This window comes from Ceratotherium simum, chromosome 7, assembly GCF_057802395.1.
Source record: "Ceratotherium simum simum isolate JZ-2026a chromosome 7, ASM5780239v1, whole genome shotgun sequence".
Taxonomy (NCBI): domain Eukaryota; kingdom Metazoa; phylum Chordata; class Mammalia; order Perissodactyla; family Rhinocerotidae; genus Ceratotherium; species Ceratotherium simum.
This window is the reverse complement of record NC_141906.1, coordinates 59,548,353-59,563,490: the sequence shown is the minus strand read 5'-3', so window position 1 is coordinate 59,563,490 and position 15,138 is coordinate 59,548,353. Positions and strand designations below refer to the sequence as shown.

At 40.5% G+C, this 15,138-nt stretch overlaps 1 protein-coding gene across 1 annotated transcript in view; it reads right to left on the bottom strand.

Annotated features, from left to right (window-relative positions):
• RAB39A (RAB39A, member RAS oncogene family) overlaps window positions 1-10,456 on the bottom strand; it is a 28,287-nt gene extending 17,831 nt beyond the window's left edge. The window contains exon 1 of the mRNA XM_004427369.3: window positions 10,207-10,456. Coding sequence (XP_004427426.1) covers window positions 10,207-10,433 — 227 coding nt within the window. The 5' untranslated portion in view covers window positions 10,434-10,456. The remainder of the gene's footprint in view (window positions 1-10,206) is intronic.
• Between the last annotated feature and the right edge of the window lie 4,682 nt (window positions 10,457-15,138).

Below are 15,138 nucleotides of genomic sequence, written 5' to 3'. Positions count from 1 at the left end.
TTTCTCCACCACTAGCTTAGAAGTTAGTTTTCCTGAATCTACTAATTCATTTACTCTTCCTCGATCTGCTTTTCTGCTTCCAAAATTTTCTTGCTGTTGTCTCCTAACCTGTTCTCCTTGTTTGAGGGTTTATGGTTGAAAAACAAAACAAAAACAAAAACAAAACTATTGTCACTTTAGTGAGGTTTCAGGAAAAAAAGCTAAAATAGCTGCAGGTGTTCAATCTGCTTTCATTACTGGAAGCCACTTCTTTTTCTATTGTTTCCTATTGTTATTTCTCTCACTACTGACATACCCTTCATGTCCCAGAATCAAGGACCACCTCCTTTGGGATACATCCTCTGAAACCAGCCCTCACCCTAGGCACGGATGACAATTCCTCCCTGTGTTCTGCCACTGGAACTTATTTTAGCACTTACCAGCCTTTACTGCAATTATTTGATCATTATCTGTCTTTGCTATGAGTCTAGAGAAAGACCTCTAATAGTTCCCAAGTGTCTATTCTGTCTTCCTTTAGTAAAAGAACTTGACAAGTTTTAGCTGTCACATAGCAACTCATATAGAAACTATCTTCCTCAGCTCTCCTGCAGTTAGTTGTGGTCATGTCACTAAGTTTGAATCAATGGGACACGGTAACTTATGTGTGCAGTCTGAGGTTCATCTACTTGAAGACATTTGCCCTTGGCTTCCTCTTTCTCCTTCCTGCTTGTTAGGAAATAGCAATGACTGGAGAACCCTGGAAACTGATGTTGAGGCAGAGCCACCCTGAGAGCCCAGAACTGCTCATTCTGGACTATTATTATAGGAGAGAGAAACAAAGCTCTATAATATTTAAGTTGCCATATATGGGCAGTCTCTCTGTTACAGCAGTACAGTCTGTACTCTACCGCGTGTAGAGACAGTATGGACCTTGAATGTGAGACCACATCATGTATTTATATATGTATATATATTTATATCTACTGCCTGACATATAGTTAAGTTAAATAAATGCATGGATTTCCACAAGTAAATCACTGTCCTCGCTAATTTCAACTTCTCCAGAAAAAAAATGTGACAGCATTTAAGGATTGGAAGGCTACTTCACAGTACTTTTGAAACCTCAGGACACCATAGCCAGTATTTGCTTGTATCTTTGCCTAACACCCAACACCTACCCCTTGTCTAACAAGGCAAAAGAGTTCATATAAATTTCTCCACTGCAGTGCCAGGGTTCATTCCTCTTTCTTAGTGTAGCAGTGCAGTCATTGAGTACTGCAGGGACGGGAGGGCTGATTGTCATTGTAGCCACCAGTGTCTTCTGTCAGGTATCAGTACCGCTTCTACCGTGTAAAGCTTTTTCCCTTTTTGCTTCTGTAAAGATTTTATTTATTCATTTTTTTTCCCCCCAAAGCCCTAGGAGATAGTTGTATGTCATAGGTTCACATCCTTCTAGTTGCTGTACGTGGGACTCGGCCTCGCGGTGGACGGAGAAGTGGTGCCTTGGGGCGTGCCCGGGATCCGAACCCGTGCCGCCAGCATCAGAGCGCGTGCACTTAACCGCTAAGCCACGGAGCCGGCCCCTTTGCTTCTGAATATAGCAGTAAAATAATGGTTTGGGTGGACCTAGTAATTAACTTGGGTCTACGGAGATGAGAGTAGGGGTGGGGTTGTGTGCAAACAGAATACTTTTCACGACAGAAACTATACACTGTGCCAATAAAATTCTTTTCAACCATGACAGGAGGCCTGGTGCAGCAGAAAGAGCACCAGACAGAGTGTTATGAGAACTGGGCTCTTATGTGAACCACTAACGACAAGGACTGGGGCAAGGCAAAGCCTCTCTGGACATTAATTTGTATTATTTTAAAAATGAGACTGTTGTATCAGATCATCTGTCTGTTCTTTCTCAGTCCTATGGCTGTAGTTACTCACCTACCAAAATGGCCAGAATGTTGGCCACAGTGTGGTTGACCTCTGCAACTTCTTTCATGTGTCTTTTCCCCTCATTTTCTTGGATTTTGGTTTCAATTCATCTCTCACTAATTTTCCTCACCTCCAATAGTCCTCTGCTGTACAATCAATTACATCTTCTCTTCCACCTTTAATTCTGTTTTTAGAGTCTATCCATCTATTCTATCAAATCTCAGTCCTAAATTTCACCTAATATTTGCTTCATAAACTTTTGTTTTCCTAATCCTATAGCCTTTTGGTAGCCCTTTTATATCTAAGAAATCTTAAATTATGAAGTTTCATCCTTTTGCTCCTTTATCGTTCTTCCAGTTTTCCTAGTGATTCTAATTGGAAGATTTTGTACTTAAAACAAGTGCTAATGATATTGCATGACTTGTGTAAAATTGTGACAAGTGACTAGAAGTCAGGCAAGAAGATAAACCTGTTAATTTTGAATGAGAGGACAAAAGTCAAGAGACTCTCCCGAGTCTGTAGACTAGATCTCTCCCTAAAATATAGTAATCAAGTGTTTTAAAAGGGAGACCTGAAGAAATTATCCAGAAGTGCCAGCAAAAGAGACACAGAGAATCATGAGAGAAGAAACCGTGAGAGGTTCTCAAACATATTCCTAAAATTTAAGGAACTGCCTTCACTTTTTCTTTGAAGGATTGGTGTTCGATCTATCTGTTGGTTCCTAAAATGCTGTATGGACACGGACTCTGGATTAGAAAACACCATATCTGTCTTGGGGATTCACAATGTGTATTAGTATACCAGCATATAAAGCTCTGAGATCCTGCAACAATCCAGTATTTCCAAAACTATTTGATCAAGGAACCCTCTTTTCAAATTACACCTATTACTATCACTTTGAAAAATGCTACTCTGAAGAAAAACGATAGGCAATGCCTAGAATTTCAGAATCTATAACCTTTCTTCATAATGTCTTCTCTTATAGCCAGGAAGTTCTTAATATCACCTAACTCCCATTTGCAGTATTCTCTCTTCATCTCTTCTCAGAGAAGAGGGTACAGTTTGGGGCAAACACTGTTCTTTTGTATTTCTGAAGCAGAAGTCTGTTATTAAGGCTATCCTCAGCCTTATCTGTTTGAGGTCATACCACTCTAAGTCTTATGAAAAGGAAATAAGTTTGGAAAGGCTAAAGAATCAGAAGAAAAAACACTTTTAACACTTCTAGTACAGGAAGATAATTTTAAAAGAGATTATGACCAAGCATACAAAAAGTAGAAAAAAGAATAGGCATAGAAGAGGAATCACAGAAAAGTCACTGATGACCTTTTGGCGTGGCTTGATAAAGAGCTTTCTCAGGTGACATGTGATGCACTCATCATATTAGTGAAGCAGAAACAAGCCTAAAATCTCTGTTCCCTTACCTCAGTATTCTTTTGGCACTGAGTTATTTTTGACAGCTTCTTTATATCCTAGCTACTGATATCAGTGGATGGTCTTAAAGACTTATGCCCAGTAATATAATAATTTGATTTAGCAAGGTGTTCCTAAATTACAAATGAATCATTATCACAGGAAGGAAAATAGAGAAAACTTCACTACATTCCAGGCGTGTTTAAGAGAATGCTGTTAAGGTTTTAAACTAAACTAAAATAATATGCCAGCTAGCTATCAACATTTACTCAGTCATGCTTATGTACAGAGCTACTATCTGTATTTTGAAAGACTCTGACAGCTTAAACTAAAATATACTTTTAAATTTAAAACATACTTTCACCTCTCTTTTACATTTTTCTGGAACTCCTATGGGTCAGAAAAATACTTTATTTTTTAAGTGATTCCTTTCAGAAAACAATGGTTTTTACCATAATAGAGGTTTCATGATAAGCCAGGTAGATTGTGTGGGGTGGCAATTTTTAAAGTGAACTTCCCTGAATTATATATTATCAGAATTGATTAAAAATTACTAAAATTTAGAGGCAGATTTACTAAAATCATAAAGCATTGGCTTTGTAGGTATTTCGCTCCAGAAAGAATGCAAATATCTTATTAAAGCAATATCTGATGTTCCCTGGTATATATATTTGTGCGTGCGTGTGTGTGTGTGTGTGTGTGTGTATGTGTACCTCAGTATCACTTGAGTGGCTCACCTTTCTTTTCCACTGCTTGACAGACAGAGCAACTTGGAAGAAAGCAGATTCTCTCTAACTCAGCTAGGATAAGAATAACAGGCTCTTAATAAATCAAAATTTCTCAGATCATTCCAAGGACATTCCTCTTTAAACTTTTAAGTGGCATGGTAAGGAAGGTAAGTTGTTAAGAAATCTTTGTATGCTAGCCAAACTGACTGACAATGGCTGGAAATTTCTTCTGTCTTTCTCTCGGACTGAGCAAAGCACTTTTCTCCATGTGAAAACTTTACTGTAGTGATCCGTGTACTCACAACATCATCTCTAACCTTTTTCTAGCCCTTGCTTTGAAAGCTAAATGTGGGGCCAATGTGTCAGAATAGGTGGTTATCACTGTAGCACGATGAGAGGAAATTCCAACACCATCAGCCTAGTATCTATAACTCTGCTAACAGGGAAACATCAAGATGAGGTATTACCTCCCTGGGTGGTCACCCTCTTTTAGATGTAAATGTAAATGTAAATATAACCACTCCTGGCAGGACCCTTATTAAGTGGTTTTCAAACATCAATAATTTTGTGTGTCTTGGTTTCCCAGAGACTTCACTCTCTGAAGCTAAGATGGAGTATTAAGGGGCGAATTTTTGATTGGGATGTGAAGATAATAGAAGGGAAGAACAGGTCAAGTTCTCACTATCCAAAAACAGAAGGAAAGAAAAGTGGGAAAGCCCCAAAGACTCCCAGAATGAGCTTTACGTACTTCGCAATTTTGCCTGCTGCTGGCCCAAGCCCCTTAGACATTTGGTGTACAACATCTAGTCTACTTCAGGATGTATAATCACCTTCATATACCAATGCAGCATTGAAGTTGTGGCTACATATGTTAAATCAATTGATTTATTGAAGAAAAAAATTAAGAAAAACAATCAGAGGCTTTTCAAATTACTGGCTAGTTTCGTGACTGTACTGATTATGGAATCACTCAAAATGGTCTGAATGTCCTGAGTGGACAGGGAAAACAATCTTTAGAGTATAAACACATGTTTGGCTACACAGGTCATCTCTTCACATTCTGTTACAATTGTTAGAAATGATGCTGGCTCATTCTTACATACATTTTACTCTGAAACATCATAAAATAGATACTTTTTGGGGTGACTGCTCATTTTCTTCTTTCCCAAAATGTAGACCCTTCCAGAATTTCTCTTTCCCAAAAAGTACACCCTTACAGATACATTTGCATTGTATGACGCATAATACACATCTAGTATATTTGTATTTGTATTAGTATATTTGTAAACATATCTTAATAACCTGACTGGGGGGGGGGGAGCTGATTCACTGGCCAGGCAAATGGCCAATGAGATTTCTTCTTTCAAGAATTTGAATAAGAAGCTCAGAGACTGAGAGAGTTGGGAGCCGACAGAGTTGGAGAATGAAAATAGATGAGAGGGAAAATCCACAAACCCTCATTATTGGAGTTTGCATACTTCTGGACACCTATATGTTCACTGAGCTTTTATCTTTCAAGAGATCTGTATCATTTATAATTTATCCCCTATTATCTAAACTAACTTGGCTATGTTTCTGTTACTTACAACATAAATAATTTTAATGACGATATTATATTATCTGATTACTCAATACAAATATAGCCTAGCTTTCTATTGTTTCCAAAAACTTGGAACTACAGTTGACTGCATTGATTATGGCACTGAATTGTGCCAATCCATGCTCAGAAAATCCTTTTCTATTGAAGACCATGAACCATAGTAAGGAGGGTGGGGATCAAATAAGGCCCTTAAAAAAAAAACCTGTTTAGTTTAGGGATCTTAAAAGATCTCTTAAGGAGAAATATAAAATGTGCATGTTGCTTGCTTTCAAAATTAAGGACAGGCAATATAAATTAAACCACTTTTAAAGATTAACTTTATATAACTATTTTGAAGGGGCAGAGGAGAAAACAGAGGCATAAGGGAGCGAGAGGGATAAATAAGGAGAGATAAACCAAAAAGAAATGAGAAAGTAAGAGACACATTAAAATAAAAAGGAAGGAGAGAAAAAGATGGAGGGTGGGAGGAAACTATGAGTAGGGACAGACAGATGAAAGGGATAAAGGAAAAATAAAAATAAGCTGAAGGAAGGATAAGACACATGGAGAAGAGAAAGATACACAGCAAAAGAGGAGTTGGAGGAAAAGAGATAAAGAGGCACGCAGAGGGTTGGGGAGAGGCTGAGTACATTTAGTGGTATTAGTAGCCACCCTCAGATTTTGGGGGGCAGGGGAGGGCTGTCCCTTATGTAGGATATATTGCTTACAGCCCTTTGCTAAGTTAACTAGCCAGTTAACTAAAGTCTACGGGTCTTCCATTTGCTCCCAACCTCAAATGCCTAGTGGTTCTGCTCAAAGAATGGAACTAAAGCAACGCATCAAAGGAGCTTTCCCCAAATTACACCCCTTAGAACATTAGCTATCAGAGATTTTCATATTTTAAAAATAGTCCCTCAAATAAATTTGGAAAATGCTAGTTTAATCAAAGTTAAATAGATTTCTTTGCTGCAGTACTTCTTAGAGCCTTTGATACGAATTTCTAAGAGACTACAACATGGAATACGGGGATTTCGAAACTTATTTGATCACAGAACCCATCTTTTAAAAAGAATCACAAGGGATGAGTGTTCTGCAGAGCACGCTTTGAGAAGCACTGCACTAGGAGGACATTATTCTCTGAGCTTTATAACCAGTGGCTGTAACTACAACACCCCGAAGGCCAGACAACATGAAATAAAAGGCCAAATCTGCCTTGAAGCCTTGAGGTTTCCTATCTCCTCAGCCAACATTGCTATTTCTTTATCTCATTTTACCTTCATATTGTTTTAAATGCTTTTTATGGGAAAAGTTCAAAATTTATATCCTTACATTTGATGCTTTCCATACTTCTAGCCCTTCCAATATTTATCCTTATTAACATTGCATTAAACAATATCCTTGTTTCCTTTCCTGCTAAACTTCTTCCACTATGATGATTAAAAATTAAAAGGGGTGATTGCTAGTTTCCCCCCAATGCCCACAATGCCAAATCCCTCTTCCTTTCTTCCTGGGCACATGGTGGCCCTGTCTAAGTATGGCCTTGTAATTAATTTCTCCTCAATGAATTGCGAGTAGAAGTGATCTGCACCACATTGGCCTTACTTGCTTAAAAGGAACATTGCTTGATTTAGATTTTTTCTTTTCCCTTCCCTTGAGCTGGCACACAGTGTGCCTGCAACCCAGGTTTGTCCACGCAGATGATGAAAATGTTCTAGGGATGGCAGAAAAATAAGAGGGAAGATACCTGAACGATGGTCTGGAGCAGAGCCACTCCAACAACTTGGACCACTGACCTTGAGACTGTTACACAAGAGAGAAACAAACTTCTATCTTTAATGAAGGCACTGTAATTTTGAGTCTCCTTAATACAGCAATTTAACATTTAACTTCATTAAAACATAGTGTTAATAATAAAAACTTGACATTTGAGTTTTATATTACAATCTACAATATGCTCACATACACATTACTTTTCTAAACCTTCACTTTGATTTTGTTCCTTTTTATTTTTTGCAAGTATTGTCTACTAGCACATGTTAATCTAAGATCAAAAACTAAGTCTTTATTTGTCAATTACACCTCAATATAGCTGGAGAAAAAAGAAAACTAAGGCTAATTATGGTCATAATTATCAGTTCACTACTTTGTTGTTCTGTAACATATTTGTTTATGCTTTCAGGCTACAATTTGGGCTGTCTAAAGTAGGTTCCTTTTTGTTAGTTTATATATTATCACCAAGAAACCTCCAAATATAATATTTCCAACAAATTCCTAATGGTATGATTACAACTAATGACAGGAATATATCTTCATGAACTATAGTACCTTTCTATGACGTAAATGTGCAAGGATGTCTATTATTCAAAATAAGTATCTGTATTTTCTTGGAGAAAGATACAGAATGATTTAACAGTAATTGTTTTAAATGCAATTTTATGGAAAAACACATTCTGCTAAAGGGGAGAAAAGCAAGTACATATTTGGAGGTAGCTACTGAAATATGTATGTATTTATGAATACTTCTTTGGTAAAGAGCCAAACAAAATAAAGTATGACTCATTGTCAGTAAACATTCCCTAAATGTCCTTGCATTATTATGGGAGAATGACTGTCTGGTTTTAATAATGTATATAAAATGAATTACTATTTACATTCTTCTTAAAGGCATTAAAAAACAATGATCTATTTAGCAGAAAGGTCTTTAAAATCTACCAAATTAATTATCCTTTACTTTCTTGCCAATCAGTTTAGGAGCTACTTTTAAAGAAAGAATTATTAGATACAATAAGATTTTACTACCTGTATTTCTTGTAGTTGCAATTCACAGTAGCTGCTAGAAGTTTAAGGCATAAAGAACATGTTTTTATTATATTTATGTCAGAAGGTAGAGCAAGAGCTATTAGTAAATGCTTTTTTTCTGCCTTTTTTATGACCATGGAATGTCTTAAAGTTCATCTCTGATTGAGATCACAAGTGAAGGAATTTGCCATCAACTTCAGAATGGTAAAACTGCAAGAAATATTAGAGATGATGATGACTCCATTTTACAGACGAGGAATCAGAAGTTTGAAGAGTTATTTTAATTAAAGGAGGCTTCTTGAAAAAAAATTCTTCAGAATTCTAGGTATTGTACAATTCAAATCAATAACCTTAAACATCTCTCTGAAGGGCTGGCCTTACCATATGTCCACTTCATACACAGGAAAACTAAGGTAAAAGCAAGCTAAGCAGTTCACTTATCATCTCTGTGAATCGGTGTCACAGCTGGGAATGGAAGCCTAAACTTTAAATGTTGGAACATTCTCACAGAAGTAGGCTGATCTCACTCGGAACAGATGCTGGCTGGGGTGAGGGGAAGCCACGTTTGGGAAGTCCCGTCATGGAGTACTGGATTTCACAAGCAGAGTACTTGCTGAAGATTGCAAAATGCTTGCTTAAATGAATTCCAAATGATAATGCAATCTTAAAAAACCTCCAAAGAGTACAATATATCCCATTCCCTACCTTCCTCTAAAAAAAAGTGTCCTTGAATTCTAGAAATTGGAATTGTGCTTTATATCTGGTTCAATCTTAAATATCCAGGAAATGCATAAGATTTACATTTAGTTTTTACTTATGTAACATGAGTCGCCTTTGTGAAATCTTTCCTTCAGGGTCTCAATGAACATTTAGAATGAAACTGTTCATTTGGATCCCTCCTTCTCTATTTAGAAACGTATTTTCTGATCTATTATCACCCTGGAACGTTAAGTACCCATTATAAAATAAAGGAAAAGTTCCTGACAAATCTCAGTATAATCTCTCTTTTCCCCACCAAAGCACCAATGACGACAAACTTCTAAAGACACTACAACCCTTAGAAAACAAAACAAAACAAACCCTCAGCTGTGTCAGTGACCCTGATGTTACATCCAGTTGCTGAACAAGACACATTCCCACGGGTCCTGGCCCAGTATTTCTGATGACCACATTCGGTGCTATGAGGTGTTCAAACCATTACCGCATCCATCTCCCTCTGAACCATGCCCAATGAGATCATGCAGTAACCTGGGTTGGAGCACTGCTTGCTGTGAAGCTAAAGGGATCAATCACGAACCTGGAAACGCTACTTTTGAAGTTCTCCCGGGCCGCATAGTAGGAAGCCGTTTGGTTAGGGGAAGAAGACGGGAGCTTGGAGGTGGGTGGCCAGGTCAGGGGGTGCGCATCGAGGGACGCTGAGTTTGGGGAGAAGGCAGAGGGGAGCCGAAGAGCTGGGGATCAAAATACCAGCAGGGGCAGAGAGAGCTGGGGAAGAGGGGGCCGGCGAGGGTGACCCCGGCTCAGGCGGGAAGGAAAGACGGAAAGGGGGCGCAGGAAATGGGCGCCAAAGAAAGAAGTGAGAAATTGCGGAGGAGGAAGTCGTCCCTGGAAGAGGAGGGGCAAAGGGGAAGCGAGAATGGAGTGTCTGCACTTTAGAGAGGGGAGGGCCGGAGCCTCTCCCGACCAGGGCCGGTGCGGCTGGCGCTTGGGGAAGGGGCGCCCGGGCGGACGGAGGGGGCGACGCGGTCCCTGGGGTGCCCGAGGTCCCGGGGGTGGCGGCCCTACCTGAACCGCTCCTGTCCCGCCGTGTCCCAGAGCTGCAGCTTGATCCTCTTGCCCGGCTCGATCTCCAGCAGGCGGGAGAAGAAGTCCACGCCGACGGTGGGGTCGCAGGCGGGGGAGCGCAGCCCGGGAAAGCGGCCCTGGGTGAAGCGGTGCAGGAGGCACGACTTGCCCACGGTGGAGTCCCCGATCACGATGAGGCGGAACTGGTAGATCCAGATGGTCTCCATCGCTCACGTGCCCCGCCGACTCGCTGGCTGCCCCACCCGCCCTCCCACCGCGGGGCAAGTTCTGCGGCGGGAACTGTCCGTTCAGCACCTCCCGGGCGCCCGCCGGTCGGCTTCCAGCATATTCCTGCGGCTGCGGCCGCCGCCTAGTCCCCGCCCTCTCTGGAGGGAGAGGCGGGGCCCGGCCGGGGCGGGGGCGGGGCCTCGGGCCAGGGGGCGGGGCGGGGCCGCCGCGCGAGGGAGGGGGAAACAGGCTCGCGGCGCACAGACTCCCGCCCCCGACCTCTGTAAATCACTCTCCCTCAAAGCTCACTGGGCGTGGACGGGAAAGCGGGTGTGGTGAAAGGACGTGACGGCAGCAAGAACCAATGAAAATGAAGCAAGGTCTCACCTCTGGGAGGGTCAGCCAATGAAAAGTGAGAATCGTTTCCTTACAGGCTTCAGGGCGGGCTCGTCAGATTCAGGCTCTGATTTTGGAAGTCGCAGGGGCCATAAGGTGGGTCACTGCTCTTGCTTCTTTCATCAGTTTGATCAGCTTTGTGACTACTGTCACCTTCTACGTTTCTGAAGATTCCAGTTGGCCGTTTCCTGCTCTCTAGCCTTGCTGAGCGCCACCTTCGAGGCGTTCTAAGGTGGAGTTGAGAGCAGGATGGAAAAAAAATTTGCAGAGCAAATTCTGGATGCTTCTAGCAAGGGTTTTGGCCATTGTTCCTGGCACCACCAGCTGTTCCTCAGTGCTTTCAGTATCACAGAAGAGTGAGAAAAATGCCAAGTAGTCATCTCCGTACTCTCAGGCGCCCTCCAGCCTGGAGAAAGGAGAAAAAAAGTGAAATATTGAGATGCTTATGAAAGCTCCCATTCTTCTTGTCTCAGTTCTATAAATCGGAAAAATCCTAAAGTGGTCTCTATTTAGCTTGTGTCTGGTCAGGGATCTAAATAAACAAAGCACACCTGAATTCTGGTGAGATCTTACTACTTTCTAATGCCTTTCTTCAAACTAGATAATAGTGAATTCAAGATTTATCTTTTAAAACTTAAACAGTTTTTAAAGTGTATTTTTGACAAAATAGAATTTTCAACAATTCCACTTTTTTTCATGCCCACATCCAAACTTATGCTATCGTTATTAATCCTTACTTCCTTTCTTGTTTTGGAGGAAGAGGTTTCACTTTGAAGGGTGTTTTTAATCCCCTGCCACCCATCTTCTTTGAGCTTTTTTTCCAACGTTGATGTTTATTTCATACCATTTGTATCTTAAATCTCCTCTCTCCAATTGTTTCTACTCCTCAGCCTGTAAACATGCTCAAGTATCCACAATCCTAAAACCAAGCAAAACATCTCTCTATTATGCCTCCTCTTTAGATTTTTGCTTCCTCCATTATTCTCCTTTTCAAACGTTTGGAAAGAACCACCTATTCTCATTTCTCAACCATCAGTTAGTCTTCAACAGTCCTCTCCATGCCTAATATACCCCTGAAATTGCTTTAGATGACATTGCCAGGGATTTCTAAACATCACCCTGTTCCCCATTATCTATCTTTAGTTAGCATGTTTCTTGACCTCCCTGTAATTTTGTTGAATATACTCTGTTGCTGAAAGCTGATTGGCTGACCCAATCACAGTCCTATCCACAGTCCTCTTTCTTCTAGTCCTCCTCCACCTATGGATGAGCAAGTGTGGGAGTTCTGACCAATGAGACAGAAGCAGGGCTTCTGGTAAAGCTTTTGCTTTTCTGATGAGGGACTGGCACTCCTAGTGCCTTTCACCCTTTCTCCTTTTCTTTTCCTTTCTACCTGAAAGATGTTAACAACCATCTTGTGACATAAAAATGAAGGATAGATGCTAAAGATGGTGGTAGGAGAGAAAGGAAGAGCCTGAGTCCCTGATGGACTTGTTGATCTGTTGTACTAGCTCTGAACATCTTATTTGAAACAAATCAATACCTGTTTAAGCGACTGGTGGTTGGATTTTCTATAAATACAACCTGAATACTCTTATTTCTTGTCTTCTACAAAAGCATTGTCTCCTGGTTTCCTGTACTTTTGAACCTTCTTCACCGACTCCTCTTTCTGTGATCCATTTCTTAAGCACTGAAGTTCCTAAGAGATCCATCTATCCTCTTTCCCCTTTCTCCTTTTTTTCCTTCACTTGGAGCTGTTTCTGGTGACCTCATCTACTCCAGTGACTTCAGTTACTCCTTTACCCAAACCATGTGTCCTCTCCCCAACCTCTGCTCTGTCTTCAGACCCACATTTCCAACTATCTCTCTTCTTAGATGTTGGATACACATTTCAGACTCAGTACATCTGTGCTGGTTAAGATTCTTTGAAACAAACTCCAGTTAGGGTGATATAAAAAGATGAGTGCACTTATCATAAGGATATAGGGAGAAATTTTACAGAATTCATAGGCAGGAATACAGCTGGTATCAGACAGGGATTGGAACCAGGGAAGGGAAAGCTGTAAGGAACCCAGGCAGCATATGTCTCTGTCTTTTTCGTATCTACTTCCTTCTAACATCTGCTTAATTTTTATCTCTCTGCAAACCAGCTTTCTCTGCTGCTTAGTCCGTACGGAAGACTATATTTGCTGCAGATCCCGTGTTAGATATCTAGACGCATATGGAGACCGATGTCCGTTTCTCTGTAGAGACGATCTAGTTGGCCCAGTAGGAACAGGTGTTCATACCAAAGAGATATGGTCTGTGGGACAGGAACCTGCAGCAGGCCAATCCCTTTGGATGGGGTATATGGGGTATTAGCAGGCCTGGAGAAATGATGCGTCAATGGCTTCCCTTTGTGTCAAAAATATATTCTCTATAATGTCCAAAAATTAACTCAATGGCTTTCTTGCCTTGTTTTCTCGTCCTATATTTTACAGGTTGGTTAATGGTTTTAGTATCTATTCTAGCTCCCTAGACAAGTGAGAGCTTGTGGTGCTGGATCTGGAAGCTGGGAGTTTGTGCTGGGTATGGAGGAGGGATAGAATTGGTCTAAAGGCATCAGAATGTAGAGCTAAGGATAACCTGAGAGATAGCATCCAGGACAGAACTAAAATGGAAAGGAAAGTAGGTAGGTCAACTGAAGCCTCTTAAAGAGACTGGGTAGAAGGAGCAGAATATAGCTGTGAGCCAACAGAATAGAAATTGGGGAATCCAGCCCAAAGAAAGGTTTGAATGGGAAGTCAGAAGCATAGCTTGGTTAGATACCATTAGCCAGAGGAAAAGGCATGGGACTTTTTATAAGGTCCCTAGTCTCAGAAGAGATCTGGTGAGGATACTAAGGTAGTTTAGACAGTACATTTAGTTGATTAAAATGGAATAAAAACCTTGTCCATCTTGGACTTGTCCCTCTCCTTTGGCATACTCAGCCAATCACTAAATCTTGTTGCTTTTACCTCAGCAATATCTTTCAGATTTATGATTTTCTGAACTCCCCACTGTCATTGTCTGTTCAATCTCTTATCACTTTAGACTGTACTGCTCAATAGCCTCTGCATTAGTTTCCTAGGGCTGCTGTAACAAAGTACCATAAATGGAGTGGCTTAAAATAACAGAAATTTATTGTCTCGCAGTTCTGGAGGCTGGAAGTCCGAAATCAAGGTGTTGACAGAGTTGGTTCTTTCTGATGGCTGTGAGGGAGAATCTGTTCCATGCCTGTCTCCTAGCTTCTGGTGTTCCATGCCTCTCTCCTAGCTTCTGCTGGCAATCTTTGGTGTTCCTTGGATTGTAGATGTATCACTGCAGTCCTTCACCTTCACATGGCATTTTTCCTGTGTCTCTTCACATAGTCTTCCCTCTGTATATGTCTGTGTCTGTGTCCAAATTGCCCTTTTGTACCAGTCATACTGGATTAGGGCCCACCTTAATGATCTCATCTTAACTTGATCATCTGCAAATATAGTTTCCAAATAAGGCACAGTCTGAAGTACTGAAGGTTAGGACTTCAACATATCTTTTTTGGGGGGTACAATTCAACCTATAACAGTCTCCCGTTTAGTTTCTATATTGCTTCCAGAATTACTTTATTAAACACCTTTGATGACTTATTCACCCTAGGAAAAAGTCTAAATACCTAATCATGTCATGCATGACCAATCATAATATGACATGGGTGATCTAGTCAGTGATTCCTCTACAAGACATGCTATTCATGCTATATGTATATTTTTCATGCTATTCTCTCCTCTCCTTATACCCCTTTCACCCATCATTTGGTAGCAAATTCCTATTCATCTTTCAAGGCCAAGGACAAATATTATCTCTCCTTTGTAGTCTTTCTAAACCATTTATATGCCCAAAGAGAATCGATTTCTCTCTCATCTGTGTTCCTACAGCAGTTAAGCAAAGAGTACTCTGTACTTCTATGATATATCTTATATCTTCTATATTATATCTCATATTGAATTATGGCTATTGGTTTGACTCTCTCTCTTGCTAGACTGTAAGTTCCTCAAGGCCAAAGAGATTTATTAATTCATTTTTATTTCCCCAGCACACAGACATAGCACATAGTGGTGCTCTACACATGCTCACTGAGTGGAAGTGAACTATTAATCATAACTCTCTATGAACCTGTACTTCTATATGTGTGCAGTGGGCACACAACCTGATGAGCTTCATGGTGAACTAAAATTGATTAATTTTATGGTTACTAAAATTTGCCTTTGAATAATCCATGAATAACTTTAATTTCAAGTATATTTGGAT